This window comes from Triticum aestivum, chromosome 2D (genome assembly GCF_018294505.1).
Source record: "Triticum aestivum cultivar Chinese Spring chromosome 2D, IWGSC CS RefSeq v2.1, whole genome shotgun sequence".
NCBI classification, from domain to species: domain Eukaryota; kingdom Viridiplantae; phylum Streptophyta; class Magnoliopsida; order Poales; family Poaceae; genus Triticum; species Triticum aestivum.
In genome coordinates this window covers 320,603,461-320,618,308 of record NC_057799.1, presented here as the reverse complement: position 1 = coordinate 320,618,308, position 14,848 = coordinate 320,603,461, and the positions used below count along the sequence as shown (strand labels likewise).

General features: G+C 46.7%; 1 protein-coding gene across 1 annotated transcript; it reads left to right on the top strand.

Annotated features, from left to right (window-relative positions):
• The first annotated feature begins 206 nt into the window (after positions 1 to 206).
• LOC778417 (eukaryotic translation initiation factor 5A-1) lies at positions 207 to 2,231 on the top strand. Its single transcript, XM_044476308.1, has 6 exons — positions 207 to 402; positions 510 to 656; positions 1,329 to 1,451; positions 1,543 to 1,599; positions 1,683 to 1,757; positions 1,848 to 2,231. The coding sequence occupies exons 2-6, from the start codon at positions 531 to 533 to the stop codon at positions 1,950 to 1,952; spliced, it is 486 nt and encodes a 161-aa protein (XP_044332243.1). The 5' UTR covers positions 207 to 402; positions 510 to 530; the 3' UTR covers positions 1,953 to 2,231.
• Positions 2,232 to 14,848: the final 12,617 nt, after the last annotated feature.

Sequence of the window (14,848 nt, the reverse complement as noted above, 5' to 3'; positions counted from 1 at the left end):
TAGCAAAGCTTCGCTCATATCTATCTGTCCACAGCATCTGGCCTATTGCTTTACTACCATCAGCTTTGTTTTTCCCGAATCACATGCTCCCTTATTTTTTATCTCCTGTGAAGAACGAAAAATAAAACGGCCCACTCTGGGTCGTGGGCTGAATATATTTCCCGCACTCTCCATGTCTTGTTCATGGGCCAAAGGTAGACCAAATCCATATCGAGCGGTGGGAGGCCCAGTACGTACTGATGTGACATACGGCCCAATAGAAGCAACGCCCTATCCGGCGGCGGCTATCCCCATCGCATAAAAAGCTGGGAGGTGAGGCGAACCAAGAACCCTAGCCTCCGGATCCATCCATCCGCCCCTCGCTGCCGCTGCGTCTCGTCTCCACCACCCCACTTGCCCCCGGTGAGCAGCGCCCCCTTGCTAGTCCAGATCCGCCGGAAAATCCAGTCGATTTCGAGTTTGCCCTTCTCACCCTCCTCTTTCCGTTGACCTCCTCGTTGTTGTTCCAGGACTCAGGAGGATCGTCGGAGATGTCGGACACCGATGAGCACCACTTCGAGTCCAAGGCCGACTCCGGCGCCTCCAAGACCTACCCGCAGCAGGCTGGCGCCATCCGCAAGGGTGGACACATCGTCATCAAGGCCCGTCCCTGCAAGGTCTGTGCCTTTCCCGATCTGTTCTTATTACCATAGGAAATATTTTATGTCTGGTTTGTTGATGGATGCGTCTCTGAATCTGCTGCGGCGATCTGTGCTAGTCGGGTGCAGATTTGCAACTTGTTAGATCTACAAGTCCAAGTACCAGGCTTTGCTGTAGATGTGGATGGATATACACGGGTTCATGATAACAAATTTACCTTGATTTCCTATATCCATCGCTATGGCTTAGGATCTCTTCATTAGCTCTGACTGTGTCCTCACTCCTGAATTAATTTTAGGAATCCTGTTTCAGTAAATCTTAAAACGCTGCTAGATTTGGCAAGGTGCTAATTAAAGGCGATGTCCGTTTTACAGGGAATTTGCAAACTCTTTAATTAGTAGTTGGCATAGTTGGTAGCTTTCATAGTTTGCTGAGGCATGCTATTTATTCAGTTTTCAGACGCTAATTTAAGTACTTTAACTGTTTCTGGTTATGTACCTACTACCACGCAGGAGTTGTTCTTGTATCAGTTTAAAGCTGTGCCCTGTTGGGTTATTGTTGCTTTGTTTTACTATGCGCATCTGATTGTCTAATTGCTGCTCCAAACTCAATAATTCCTGCCTACCATCAGAAATTGCTTTGTCGTCCAGCATGTCTGAAGAATCATTTTGGTTTAATCTTTGTGCTAGGTTGTTGAGGTCTCCACCTCCAAGACTGGGAAGCATGGTCACGCAAAGTGTCACTTTGTTGCCATTGACATCTTTAATGGAAAGAAGCTTGAGGATATCGTTCCTTCATCCCACAACTGTGACGTAAGCTACATGTAGATGCTTCATTTTGTTGGTTTCTTGCTATTCATTCAGCAGATCTTATTTAGCTTTCTCTGTTGTTGTATTTGTTCAGGTCCCCCATGTTGACCGCCAAGATTATCAGCTGATTGACATAACTGATGATGGATATGTATGTTTGATTTTCAATCTGTCCTTTTCCATTTATGGGCAAAGCTTTACCCGTGTTTCTAACTTAGTGATGGCTTTCTACAGGTCAGCCTTCTCACTGAGAGTGGTAACACTAAGGATGACCTGAAGCTTCCCACTGATGATGTTCTGCTTGGCCAGGTCTGTGCTCTAGCTATTGAAACTTGTTATGCGGCACATCATATCTGCCCGTTGCACACTCTTGATGTTTCTTTGCTCTGTGAAATGCAGATCAAGACTGGATTTGCTGATGGCAAGGACCTGATCCTGTCTGTGATGTCCGCCATGGGTGAAGAACAGATCTGCGCTGTGAAGGAAATCGGTGGTGGCAAGTAAGCAGCTGTGCGTGGTTGCCTACCTGCGATACTTGGTATCTAGTGCTTCTGGGTGTTTGAGATACACATACATAGGCATCAAGATATCTGTTGGGTGAAACAAGTTTGATCCAGATTTGTGTGTTTTTTACACCGAATGCTCGAGGTGCTGCTAGTACTTTGTTATCTATCTATCTATCTCTATTATAATACCCTTTGGAATTGGAACTGAGTGGTGGCTGGAACTTAGATTCCGGTTTGCTCATCCGCCCTATCTCTATGAATGAATTGGTTTGGGTTATTTGTGGTTCGACTCTGCTGCATTTTCTGGTTTTATTGTAGTTGGAGAAGAGTAGTTTGGAAATTTTGGTCCATCATTTGGGTTAGTTATGTATCTGGGTTGATGCTATGTTGGCGGATTTTCTCCAGAGGTTAGCCTTGCCGGTGCCTAAAAATACACGATGTGTTTACTAGTTGGAATCCACACCCGAGGAGATGGCCCTCTTTTGGTCGTAATCTTAATCATCGTGTAGAAACCCAAACCCTGAACTGTTGGTATAGCGACCGGTTTGTTGAACAACTCCAGCGCGACTGGCATATTGATTTCGCGAGCAAGGATAAGGTATAAACTGAAGCTTGCTAATCAAACCCAAAGCAAATGATTCTACAGTTCTCCAGTCCCTGTTTTTCATGCTAAGCATCTTCAACAGATACCTTTCCTCAGAAAACTGCCCATGGTGCGGGAGCTGAACAAAAAACTCCTATCCCATCCCCGTGTAGAGGGAAAGTTGCATCTCACCCAATAATTTCCAAGTTGCAAGTTGCATCTACCATGTGTCGGGAAATTCCAGCTCCTGCTCAGTCACATCCGTCTCTGGTTCACCGTGAAGACCCACCCCCTTTCCCCTCCCCTCTAGTGTACGTCTCCTGGGATGGAGTTGTCGAACGCCATTGTTACTGGAGAGTTGTCGAACGCCATTGTTATTGGATGAGCACCCCCCACCCCTTCATGGCTCATTTGGTTGTTGGGGTGAAAAAACCATGGCAGTAAACCACCCGAGGGGGATTTCCCCGCTCATATGAGATCCTCCTCCTGCCATGTGAAATACGCGTTGCCATTTGGGCACCAAGGGAGAGGGAAGAGAACGAAGGCAGAGGAGCAGAAGAACGGAGGGCAAGGCGATTGAGATTGCAAGAAAGAGACGGGGGCAGCCCGGGAGAATTCCCTTGGAGTGCGGAGGTCGGGGTGAGCGGCCCGGGGATTTCGGGAGGATCGGGCCGAGAAAGCCCTTTCCACGATGTTACCAAATGGGTCGCCTGAAAATCCGGGGCGTAGATTGCATGCGGGTTTCTCGCCCTAGGGAAGGACGGGTATCCGAGAGGGGGGGGGGGGGGGGGGGGGGTTCCCCGATTACCAAACGAGGCCTCAGTGTACGTCTCCTGGGGTGGAGTTGTTGAACGCCATTGTAATTGGATGAGCTCCATTGGTCTGTCTGACTTTTGGAGAAGGTTTTGAATGTCGAGGGAACGCAACTTGTTAACTTGCCATAGTGCTTCAAAGCAGTTTGCGGGGTCGGTGTGTATGCTTGTATATAATTGTCCAACTGATTCTGATGATGACTGGATTGGAATTGCATAGAGCACAACCGTAAAGAGTGAAGAAATTTATGAAGGTTGAAGTAGACAATAAGGCTTTTGCAGGTGGGTGCATCAAAAGCCTCTCCATGTATGCTTGGAAGCATCGATTGTATACACGGGAGGTGGGAGAAATGCCCTAGAGCATGGCATGGGCATTTCAAAGGCCATTATCGTTATGCAACCAACCATAATTCTTGAAGTTGTTGTATCAGATGATCTATTGATTTGGTAATCACATTTTGGTTTGCCATGATCTCACAATGACCTAGATGTCTTGCAAAGCTCTTTGTTTGCAAGCCTAACTGTCACGGAAGGCACCACCGGTGACTTTCAAATCAATGCCCATCAATGCAACATGGGTTACTATATTGTTATTGGCATATATCCTCCTTGGTCTACGTCTGTAAAGTCGAACATCAAACCCTAAACGACAAAAGAGCTCACTTTGCAAGTCGTCAAGAAGCATGTAGAAAGGGTGTCGCGCGAGCATTTGGGAGTAATGCAAGCTCAATTTGCCATTATTCGAGGTCTTACATGATACTTGGACCAAAGTCACGTGTGTCCATCATGTCAACGTGTGTGGTCATGCAAAACATGATAATTGAGGATGAGCGAGACCAGTAGGAAGACTTCCACTATAAGAATAATGGAAAATTTTATATACCATTTGTCAATCCTCAGAGAAAAACAACAAGTCCATAGATTGCTTCTAAGACCACTTGAACAGCTTCGCGATGGCCTTGTTGAACATTTGTGGGAGCTCGAGGGACAATAAACTTCTACATGTTTACGTTTGGGTTTGCATTTAAGTTTCATAAGATGTGGATTTGAAATGGCATTGAATAATTGTGTGTTTGAAATGTAATTATTTGAATTATTATGATGGTAAAATGGACATGTGTATGCCTTCATATGTAAATGTACAGACAAATAAAAAAACATTATGTGTTTATTGGGATCTGCATTGTTATTGGCATGCCTAATAACATATTGTTTGGGATGATTTATTGGGAAATTGTTGGAGATGCTCCAAGGGGGTTAACCAAGTAGGAGGTCCGATATCGTAAGGGCATGTGCGATAGCAAAAACATCGGGACATGTACAATAACACAATCACCATCTAAGTTGTATGTAAACATACAACATATTCTCTCTTTGCTCTCTTTACTCCACATCACTTAAATCCATATGTGACAACTTTAACAAACAATGAAGTAGATATTGTGGTACATGTCCTAATCCTAGCCAGTGGAGGGGAGTTTTTTCATTCTTGCTTCAAATATGTTTCCTTTTGTTTTTGTCTTTAGTTGTTTCTTCATCGCCAAAAGGTGGGGGACCATGTATTTTACCGTCGGAGTGTGGCTTTAATATATACCATGTCAGTTTGTTGTGTCTATGGTGATAATGTCTTGACAACAAAGCTGACGTTGATGGCATAAAAGTTCAACATCTCTATTACTACCCATGATCATGCCATTCATGGCACAAAAGCTCAACACACGCGACTACTTTGACCAACAGTGGTACCATAAAACATAAGTGTTTTGGCCTTGCGGATCGATGACTCACTATTTCACCTTTTTTTAACACATGGTTTTCACCTTTTTTGGCGGTAGTATTAAGTGTGTCTTGATCGAGTGTTATATACCACTCTTTTATGGCAGTACGACAACGAATCTTCGGTGGAATAACTTGTTTGGCAAGGGATATGCCTCCCGCTGGACATGGATCCTCTGACGTAGCTATCCTTGTCTTACCTTGCCTTTCGGTCACTAACAGATGGGCCCCATGCTTGGTGGGACCCACATGCCAGTGACTCAAATGGCAGGATAGCCCACGTAAGGGGATCACCATTCGTCTCCCGCCATATTACTTTCACCGACTAGGACATGTAGCTTGTACGACATTTTGAAAACCTTCAAGTTGTACTCTAGCCCGTGTGTGCTTACTCTCTTGTCCCTTCATCACGGGAATGGTGGTAGAACGTGAAGTTATATAAGTGAAGCAAAAGATTGCATAAAAACTTGAATTAACTTCGGTAACAACATATATGCTTGATTCGTGTTCACTTCTTCAATTCGACCTACTTTGTTTGGTTGATCAATAAGATAGAAGAAAAAAAATCATTTTTTCCGTAACCAAATTTTTAAACGAATTGAATGAATAGGATTTAGACCATAGTAATGTAGGGCATGGGCCAAAGTGCCCCTATTTGTCTTGATGTTCACGAATTGAAGGTGGCTACGAGGAAGAACACGGAGAGCACGAGGGGAAGTGAGGAGAAATCACAAGAGGAACACTCAAGAACAAGTCCAATCACACATCCATTGACTAACAAACACACAAGATCCATAAGGTACATGAACAATCAAAGGAAACAAGATACAAGGTAGAGTTCATCCCAAATCCAAGAGGAGATGAGGTCTTGATGATTCACTTGGGGAATCCTTCCCCTTTAGGAGGTCTTGATGATTCACTTGTGAATCCTTCTTCCTTAGGAGGCCTTGACAATCATAGATGGTTCATCTCCCATAGGAGGAATCCCACAAGGGGAGATACATGAGCTAAGCTCTAATGTGTGGTTCTAATCTCAGCTATCCCTAGAAAGGAGGTGGGAGAGAGGTATTTATAGGCTAGTCCACGAAGGGGTAAGTGAGGGGGCAAAGTGGGAAAGTCATGGCCACTAGGCCTATTATGCGTGCAGGCAACGGGGTGATTCGGAAGGAGGCCCGGACGATCCGGAAGATGCCCGCATGATCCGGAAGGGGGGCTGGATGATCCGGCTCCAGGGATGGCTTTCGGGTGTCTTCGGTTGCCATAGCCGGATGATCCGGGAGGGCATGCGGATGATCTGACTGATGATCGGATGTCCGGGAGGAGGTCTGGACATCCAGCTTGGGTCGAGTAGCCACTCCGTCTCCTTCTCCTCTCTTCCGACTTCTCTTCCATGCTTCCCTCGCGGATGGTGTAGGCATACACATGCGCTCACACTCCTCGTCGATGGTGAAGCTCCGGTAATACCTATCGCACACGAGAGGGGTGTCAAGTAGTATACCATCCTCGAAGGGGTTAAGTGAACACGTGTAAAGGAGATGATTCACCTTTATATATGTGAAGTAGGTGTCACATGTGTCACTTGCCAAACGGACTCTTGACATGGTGTTGTTCGTAGGATGCTCCGCATTAGGTAGTCTCGCTTTCTCTCACACACACATACACGTTTTTATGACATATTTTGAGCGTGGGTACTGCAAAGCTGCTTTTGGATTTGAAACACTAGTGGAGCCATAATTCAAATTTATAGCGCAAACACAATTACACAAAGGTAAGTGCTTGACATCATCTGACCTATTGCAGTGTCTGATCGATCTCCAACGCACGCACAACATCTCTCTTGTGGCCCCGCCCACAACATGCCACCGCATTTTCCTTATCACTTCACTCGGCTTAACATATGTTCTTCCTCCAGTTTTCTCCCCAAATCAGTACATTCATATGATTCGTTTCGCCCCACATTTGCCAACCCCGATCCTCCCTGCGCTGCTCCAGCTAGTGACGTCCATAGCCATACCCATCCCCTGTTTTTTCTCCAAAGCCACTGCAATGGGTGGTCGAGTGAGCTGGTCGGCGCCTCTATTGTGAGCAACAACACGGGCAACTTCGACATTGCAGGGGGGAGGCTGCCAGTGTTACGGTTCAACTACCTCTCACCACATGTGAGGGAGTCCTGGACTAGGGGGTCCTCGAGCCGCCAACCAACTTCTTATGGGCCGGCGGGTGGCCCGCGGTATGACTACTACGAGACCGAGCTACAAGGCGACTCCGTGTCCGAACAGGAAACCCTCGAAGTCTTGGTGTGTCCTCCAAGTCAAGATGGAAGATTCGACGTGTTTATTTCCCTTGTTCTAACCGACCATGTGTAACCCTATACCCCTAGTGTCTATATAAACCAGAGGGTTTGGTCCATAGAGGCTAGAACTACAACCATCATCCTATTAGCCTAGGGTTTAGTTCATCTGATCTCGTGGTAGATCGACTCTGTAACCATCCTATACACTTAAATATAATCGAGCAGGACGTAGGGTTTTACCTCTTAGAGAGGGCCCAAACCTGGGTAAACATTGTGTCCTTCGTCCCCTTTTCCCCATTGGTCCAAGATCCACAACTCGTGACCCCCTACCCGAGATCTGTCGGTTTTGACACCGACATTGGTGCTTTCATTGAGAGTTCCGCTATTGGATCGTCAAAGGACCGATGGCTTGCCTGATCATCGGAGATGGCATCAGCACCGGGGACATCTTCGTCCCAGACCAGCTTTTTGCGTTCGGCAGCATCGTTCTGCACGTCGACTTGGCCGGTCATCTGGACCAGGTCGACAGTTTCGCCCCTGAGCATCAAATCAGGTGTGGTAACCTAGAGTTTGTCGCAGACACTCGGGGCGATCTGATCTTCACTGGCTTTTCAACCTCGTGTGAGGCGCCTATGGACCTTGAAGCATCCACTTTGGGACATCTTCCGGTACCGATCTCCGGATCGGCTCTCACCTCGCACTCGGCTTCGAGCCTGGATACGACTACCGCGTCCGAACACCAGGAGTCAACCCCATTTGGACCCCCCTCCTTACCACGGACCTGGCTTTGAGCCCTGAGGCAACTTCGGTGTCCGAAGACCCAGGGTTAACCCCAGCCGGACTCTTCCTCCTTGTGGTGGACCCGGTTTGAACCTTGATATAAGTTCGGCGTCCGAAGACCGGGAGTCAGCCCTGGCCGGACTCACCCCTCGCCGCACCATCACACCGGAGGTCAACTCTGAAGAAACCTCATGCTCTGATGTGACGCCAGGATAATTAGACTACAGTAATTCCCTGCTAATGATGCCACGTCACCTCGGTTACTGTTGATAAACCCGCGTTAGTTCGAAACCGGTTCGAATTCAAATTCAAAATCAAGCAAACAATAAAAGTTTTCAAATGTCAAAGCTAAAATGTTCTGCATGTGACAAATAATCATATGTAATATTGGTGGAGAAACCACACTTTTATAAAGCATTTAAATGCACTATAATAAATAAACAGTGACAAAACAGTTATTCAAATGCTTTAAAATAATAAACAATTTCAAACTATTTTATTTCAGTACTAAACTGTTTGTGGTAGTGGCATAAATTGTAACACTATTTTAGGTGCCACTTTTGTATTTTTTAAACTAAAAGCAAAACAAATAAGAACTAAAAGAAATAAATAAAAGGAAAATACTAAACAGAATTAAAACAAAGTAAAACAGCCCCCCCACACTGGGCCAACCGGCCTAGCTAGCCAACTGGTCGGCCCAGCCCAACACCCCCCGCTACTAACCCTAGCTCCTCCTGTCCCGATCCCCATCTCTCCCTCATTCCCCCTGAACGCCGCCACCCACGATTCAGGCACGCGCTGACGAATGGGGAGGGGCGCCCCTGTTCGATCCCCTCCTCCCGCACGCCCGCGCCCGATGCAAGTCGCCGCTCCGCTAAGGCCGCCGTCCGCCGTTGCCGGCGTCGACCCTGTCACCGGATCGCCATGCACCGCCCCGCTCTCCTCCTCGCAGCTCCTCCCTCCTGCCCCCATCTGGAGCGCTGGACGCCCGCTCGCCGTCGTCGTCGCTGCCGCCTCGTTCGTCGTCGTCGCTGCCGCCTCGTTCGTCGTCGTCTCCGGCCATCCCGAGCCCCCTCGAGCCTGCTGCCAGCCCCCTACGGCTCGAGGTGAGCCCCGTTCGCCTTCCCCTCCTCTCCCTGTTCCAGCGCTCGCCGCCTCTGACGCGTCGCCGCCCGCACCGGCCTCCCCTGCTCGATACGCCACCGCGCGCGCACGTGCTCGCCCGGTCGCGGCCCGCTCTACCCGCGCCCAGTGCAAGCGCTCCCCATGCCGCTCGCGCCCGACCCGCGCGCCAGCCCAGTCGCCTGTGCGCTACGTGCGCCCGCAGCCGTCCCCTGCCGCCTACCCCACTGTCGGTCGCGGCCATAGCCTCGCCGGGGCCATGTCCGGCCGCCGCGCCCTCTGCCCTCCCCTGTGTGCGTTTGTGCATAGGTGGGAGGTGGCCAGAGCCACTTTCAGGTGGGGTCCTCCCCCTGTAAATAAAAAGAAGAAATTAGAGTGTAACAAAATTGGAAAATAAAAATAAATACTAAAATGAATGAATTAATTAGTAATATAATTAAGTTAATTAACCTTGCTTAATTAGCCTAGTTAACTTGAATAGTTAAAATTAAACCTGTTAATTAACTAGGCTAAGGTCAGAGGGAACCACACGTCAGTTTGACCAAGTCAATTGACTGTTGACTGCTGACATCACCCCGATGTCATGCTGACGTCTTAATTGCATTTTCTAATTTAATTAATTCTGTTAATTCTAAAAATGATTTAAATCTTTAAAAATTAATATAAAATAATCCGTAACTCGGATGAAAATACTTTGTACATGAAAGTTGCTCAGAACGACGAGACGAATCCGGATACGCAGTCCGTTCGTCCGCCACACCTCCCTAACATATCAAACTCGCAACTTTCCCCCTCCGGTTCATTTGCCCGAAAACGCGAAACACCGGGAATACTTTCCCGGATGTTTCCCCCCTTCGCCGATATCACCTACTACCGCGTATGGGCACACCTAGCATCACGTTTTGTCATGTCATGCATCATTATGCATCTGTTTGCATTGTATTCATTGTTTCTTCCCCCTCTTCTCTCCGGTAGAATACGAGACCGACGCCGCTGCTGGTGCCCCGACCGGCTACGCTGTTGACGACCCCTCCTTGCCAGAGCAATCAGGCAAGCCCCCCCTTGATCACCAGATATCGCCTATTCCTTCTCTATACTGCTTGCATTAGAGTAGTGTAGCATGTTACTGCTTTCGGTTAATCCTATTCTGATGCATAGCCTGTCATTTGTTGGTACAGTTGTTACCCTTACCTGCTATCCTACTGCTTAGTATAGGATGCTAGTGTTCCATCAGTGGCCCTACATTCTTGTCTGTCTGCCATGCTATACTATCGGGCCGTGATCACTAGGGAGGTGATCACGGGTATATACTATATACTATATACTTTATATACATGACACATGTGGTCACTAAAGTCGGGTCAGCTCGTTGAGTACCCGCAAGTGATTCTGATGAGGGGGCTGAAAGGACAGGTGGCTCCATCCCGGTAGAGGTGGGCCTGGGTTCCTGACGGCCCCCAACTGTTACTTTGTGGCGGAACGACAGGGCAGGTTGAGACCACCTAGGAGAGAGGTGGGCCTGGCCCTGCTCGGCGTTCGCGGTTACTTTAAAATAACACGCTTAACGAGTTCTTGGTATTTGATCTGAGTCTGGCCATTTGGTCTACACACACTAACCAACTACGTGGGAAAGTTATGGGCACTCGACGTCGTGGTATCAGCCGAAGCTCTTTTTGACGTCAGCGACTGAGTGGCGCGCGCCGCATTGGACCGTAAGCTCGCGCTTGTATTAAGGGGGCTAGGTCTGCTTCCGGCCGCGTACGCAACATGCAGGTGTGCAATGGGCGATGGGCCCAGACCCCTGGGCAATGGGCGACGTGTTGATCTTCCGCGGCCGGGCATGACCCAGAAAAGTGTGTCCGGCCAAATGGGATCGAGTGTGTTGGGTTATGTGGTGCACCCCTGCAGGGAAGTTTATCTATTCGAATAGCCGTGTCCCTCGGTAAAAGGACGACCTGGAGTTGTACCTTGACCTTATGACAACTAGAACTGGATACTTAATAAAACACACCCTTCCAAGTGCCAGATATAACCCGGTGATCGCTCTCTAACAGGGCGACGAGGAGGGGATCGCCGGGTAGGATTATGCTATGCGATGCTACTTGGTGAACTTACCATCTACTCTCTTCTACATGCTGCAAGATGGAGGTGGCCAGAAGCGTAGTCTTCGACAGGATTAGCTATCCCCCTCTTATTCTGGCATTCTGCAGTTCAGTCCACCGATATGGCCCTTTACACATATACCCATGCATATGTAGTGTAGCTCCTTGCTTGCGAGTACTTTGGATGAGTACTCACGGTTGCTTTTCTCCCTCTTTTCCCCCTTTCCATTCTACCTGGTTGTTGCAACCAGATGCTGGAGCCCAGGAGCCAGACGCCACCGTCCACGACGACTCCTACTACACCGGAGGTGCCTACTACTACGTGCAGGCCACTGACGACGACCAGGAGTAGTTTAGGAGGATCCCAAGCAGGAGGCCTGCGCCTCTTCCGATCTGTATCCCAGTTTGTGCTAGCCATCTTATGGCAACTTGTTTAACTTATGTCTGTACTCAGATATTGTTGCTTCCACTGACTCGTCTATGATCGAGCACTTGTATTCGAGCCCTCGAGGCCCCTGGCTTGTATTATGATGCTTGTATGACTTATTTTTATTTTTAGAGTTGTGTTGTGATATCTTCCCGTGAGTCCCCGATCTTGATCGTACACGTCTGCGTGTATGATTAGTGTACGATTGAATCGGGGGCGTCACAAGTTGGTATTAGAGCTGACTGCCTGTAGGAATCTCCTTTCTAACTCCTTGACCGAAGTTGAGTCTAGAAGCCGAAAACTATTTTACTAACTTGGCCGTGTGGCTTACGGGCCCACGTCGCCATTGGTTGGTATTAGGATCTTTTACTCCTCGACCTTTACTCTGGGACTCTGATCTCTCCTCTATTCGGGTTAAATGATTTTCTAAAAATCTAACTTTAGGTTCTCGAAAACACTTTCTCCCGGAGAGCCCCTTCAGTCCAGATGATCGCCGGCTGCACCAGAAGATTTCGAAGTTACTCTTCGATACTCTTTTGAGACTTTGTGCCCGTTGCTTTTGCAATTCCCTACCACCGAAATATCCCTATGGATAAATACATACACTTGCCGTTCTTACTTTTATTCCCAGTTGATCTTGTTATTACAAGATACCCTGAAATCCTCTCTATTGTTTCGAGAATATTTTGTGCCTACTATCTTGCAGTTCTTGCCACCTGAATATCCCTACGGATAATTTCTCGCACTTATAGAGTATCCGCTCATCCCCAGATGATTCGTGTGTCTCACAAAATTCTTCGGAATACTTTTCGATCTTTCGAAAATCCTCTACAGCCTGTTATTCTTGAAATTCTTGCCTGCTTGGTTAATTCCATATGACTAGTAGTCCTCGATAACAGGTTATCCTTTTTAAAAATTATCTTTCTGACTCAGACGTCATTCCGGACATGAGTTGGTTCTCAGCAATTCAAACCTTTATTGATTGTCCAACTAAGTGTTTTCAACTTATCCATCCTTGATCAGAGCGTCTGCTTCTGATCCTTCGTTTTGGAAACCATAATTTCTTTCTATTTAAGCATTAGACTAATCAGGTGATTCTTGAATCTGATGCCTCTGCATTCTTTCTTCCTCCGAGTGAGTATCGATACTCACATCAGCTCCGTTGTGGATCGCCCGATCCATTGTTGGATTTTTATCCGACAGCGTCCTTCATATTCAATCACCTTGTGAGTTCTTCCGCTGATACATAATGCCTTTGGTAAATTGTATCCTCTGCTTGGCCAACCATGCTATGGTTTCGAGCTTGTGTATTTACTTTTGAAACTTGTGGTATATGTTACTAAGATGCCCGATGGGTTGAACCTATGCCTTCCCCTAATCCGTGAGAACCCGAAAGTTTTCACAAGTCATACTCTTCCGGTGTTCTACCAGATAAAATTCCAACACTACAGTTTTATCAAAGCGAGAGGTGAATGAAATGATATGCATTAAAGAAGTGGGAGTCGACCTTGAAATTTATGTTCATGCCCATGAAAATGATGTAGACCGTCTCGAAAGCTTCTTGCAAAATGATTATCCAGCTGTATGATTCTTTCAGTATTCTTGAAATTGATTCCTTACAGTTATGGTTCCGACCATGCTGTCCTGATCTAATATATCTGATGGGAATTCATTCCAGTGCCTCATCTATTTTTGGCAAGGTTGAAGTATCTACTGTCATAGGTCAATGACCCGGTACTACTTCTATCATGTTCAACCTTCGAGTATTACCCCCTGGTATCTCAAAGATGTCTTGCCATTGCACCACATCTTACTAACTTTGTTGAAGTAATGTCTTTCCTTGTCGTAATCACTCTACGGGTTCTAGGTTGTTATCAACCGAGGACACCGACTAGTGAAATTATTCTGCACTACAAATCAAATACCCCTAGTATTTTTACTAGGAAATTCTGAACTCAATCTGGTCATTCCTAGACTATCGGTTGTATCCTGGTCTTGCTATCTTTGACTGTGCTACCTCATCTTTCTCTGGTGCACGAATTCTTCAGTGTGTGAGCACGACTTACGTCGAGCTTTCAACATCATGTTGCTTGTATTGAAAGGCAACCTTGGTTCCGAGCTTGCATCTTATATTTTGATCCTATAACTTGCCACTACGTCATTCCCTTGCTTGTTGCCGTTGTTGTTTGATTGCATCCTCTCGAAACCTCCCGGCAAATGTGTCGGATCACCTTCAACACTTTGACTTCTTCCGAGATGTCAACTGTGTTCATGATGAGAAATACCATCCTTGCCCCTCGATGAATTGTGTTATCATCGACAACATTCTTGCCTCCCCCCAACACAAACGTGTTCATATTTTGTGTTGTATCTTGATTTCCCTGCTATCTAGCTTATGATATGTTCTACCTTGGAGTATTACCATCTTTTATGTCAAGAATGTCGTGAGGATTACTCCACCTCTTAAGAATTCTTGGTACAGTGATACTTCTCACCATCACCATTCTTTCTTGGTCCGCGTGTTGTTTCTAAACGAAATACTGACAAATGGTCTGTGATGTGTAAATTCTAAACTTCTAGAAACCCTATTGCTTTGAAGTAATTGGTCTATAGTTTCATTCTACGTCTATGGCTTAATGAATCATCATTCGAACATTGATCGTGCTACCTAGCCCATATTTCGGGTGCACATTTCAACCAATGTTTAACTGTGTATGTTTTCCTCGAGCATACATCATTAAGTCATTCGATCTAGCTAATGTTATCTCCTTGTTCACATAGTTGTGGAAATCCATCTTTTGGAAATCTCAATGGATTGTCGCTGAGTCAATCAGTCACCTCCTCACCTCTCCTTGATTTAATGATGAACCCTTGTTCGGAACTCGCTTCCATAGTTCATCTCCCGAGAATCTTCGATGTCGTTTCGACAATTTGTGTTGCACCTTTCTTCTCAGGCATCCCGAGTCTAAGTTATCCTGACACCAATCAGATCTGAATCT

Excerpts from the sequence above, each read along its gene's own strand:
- LOC778417 (XM_044476308.1), top strand. The coding sequence starts at position 531 with ATGTCGGACACCGATGAGCACCACTTCGAGTCCAAGGCCGACTCCGGC. Across the intron at positions 1,452-1,542 it reads CTTCATCCCACAACTGTGAC|GTCCCCCATGTTGACCGCCA; the intron begins GTAAGCTACATG and ends GTATTTGTTCAG. Across the intron at positions 1,758-1,847 it reads ATGATGTTCTGCTTGGCCAG|ATCAAGACTGGATTTGCTGA; the intron begins GTCTGTGCTCTA and ends TGTGAAATGCAG.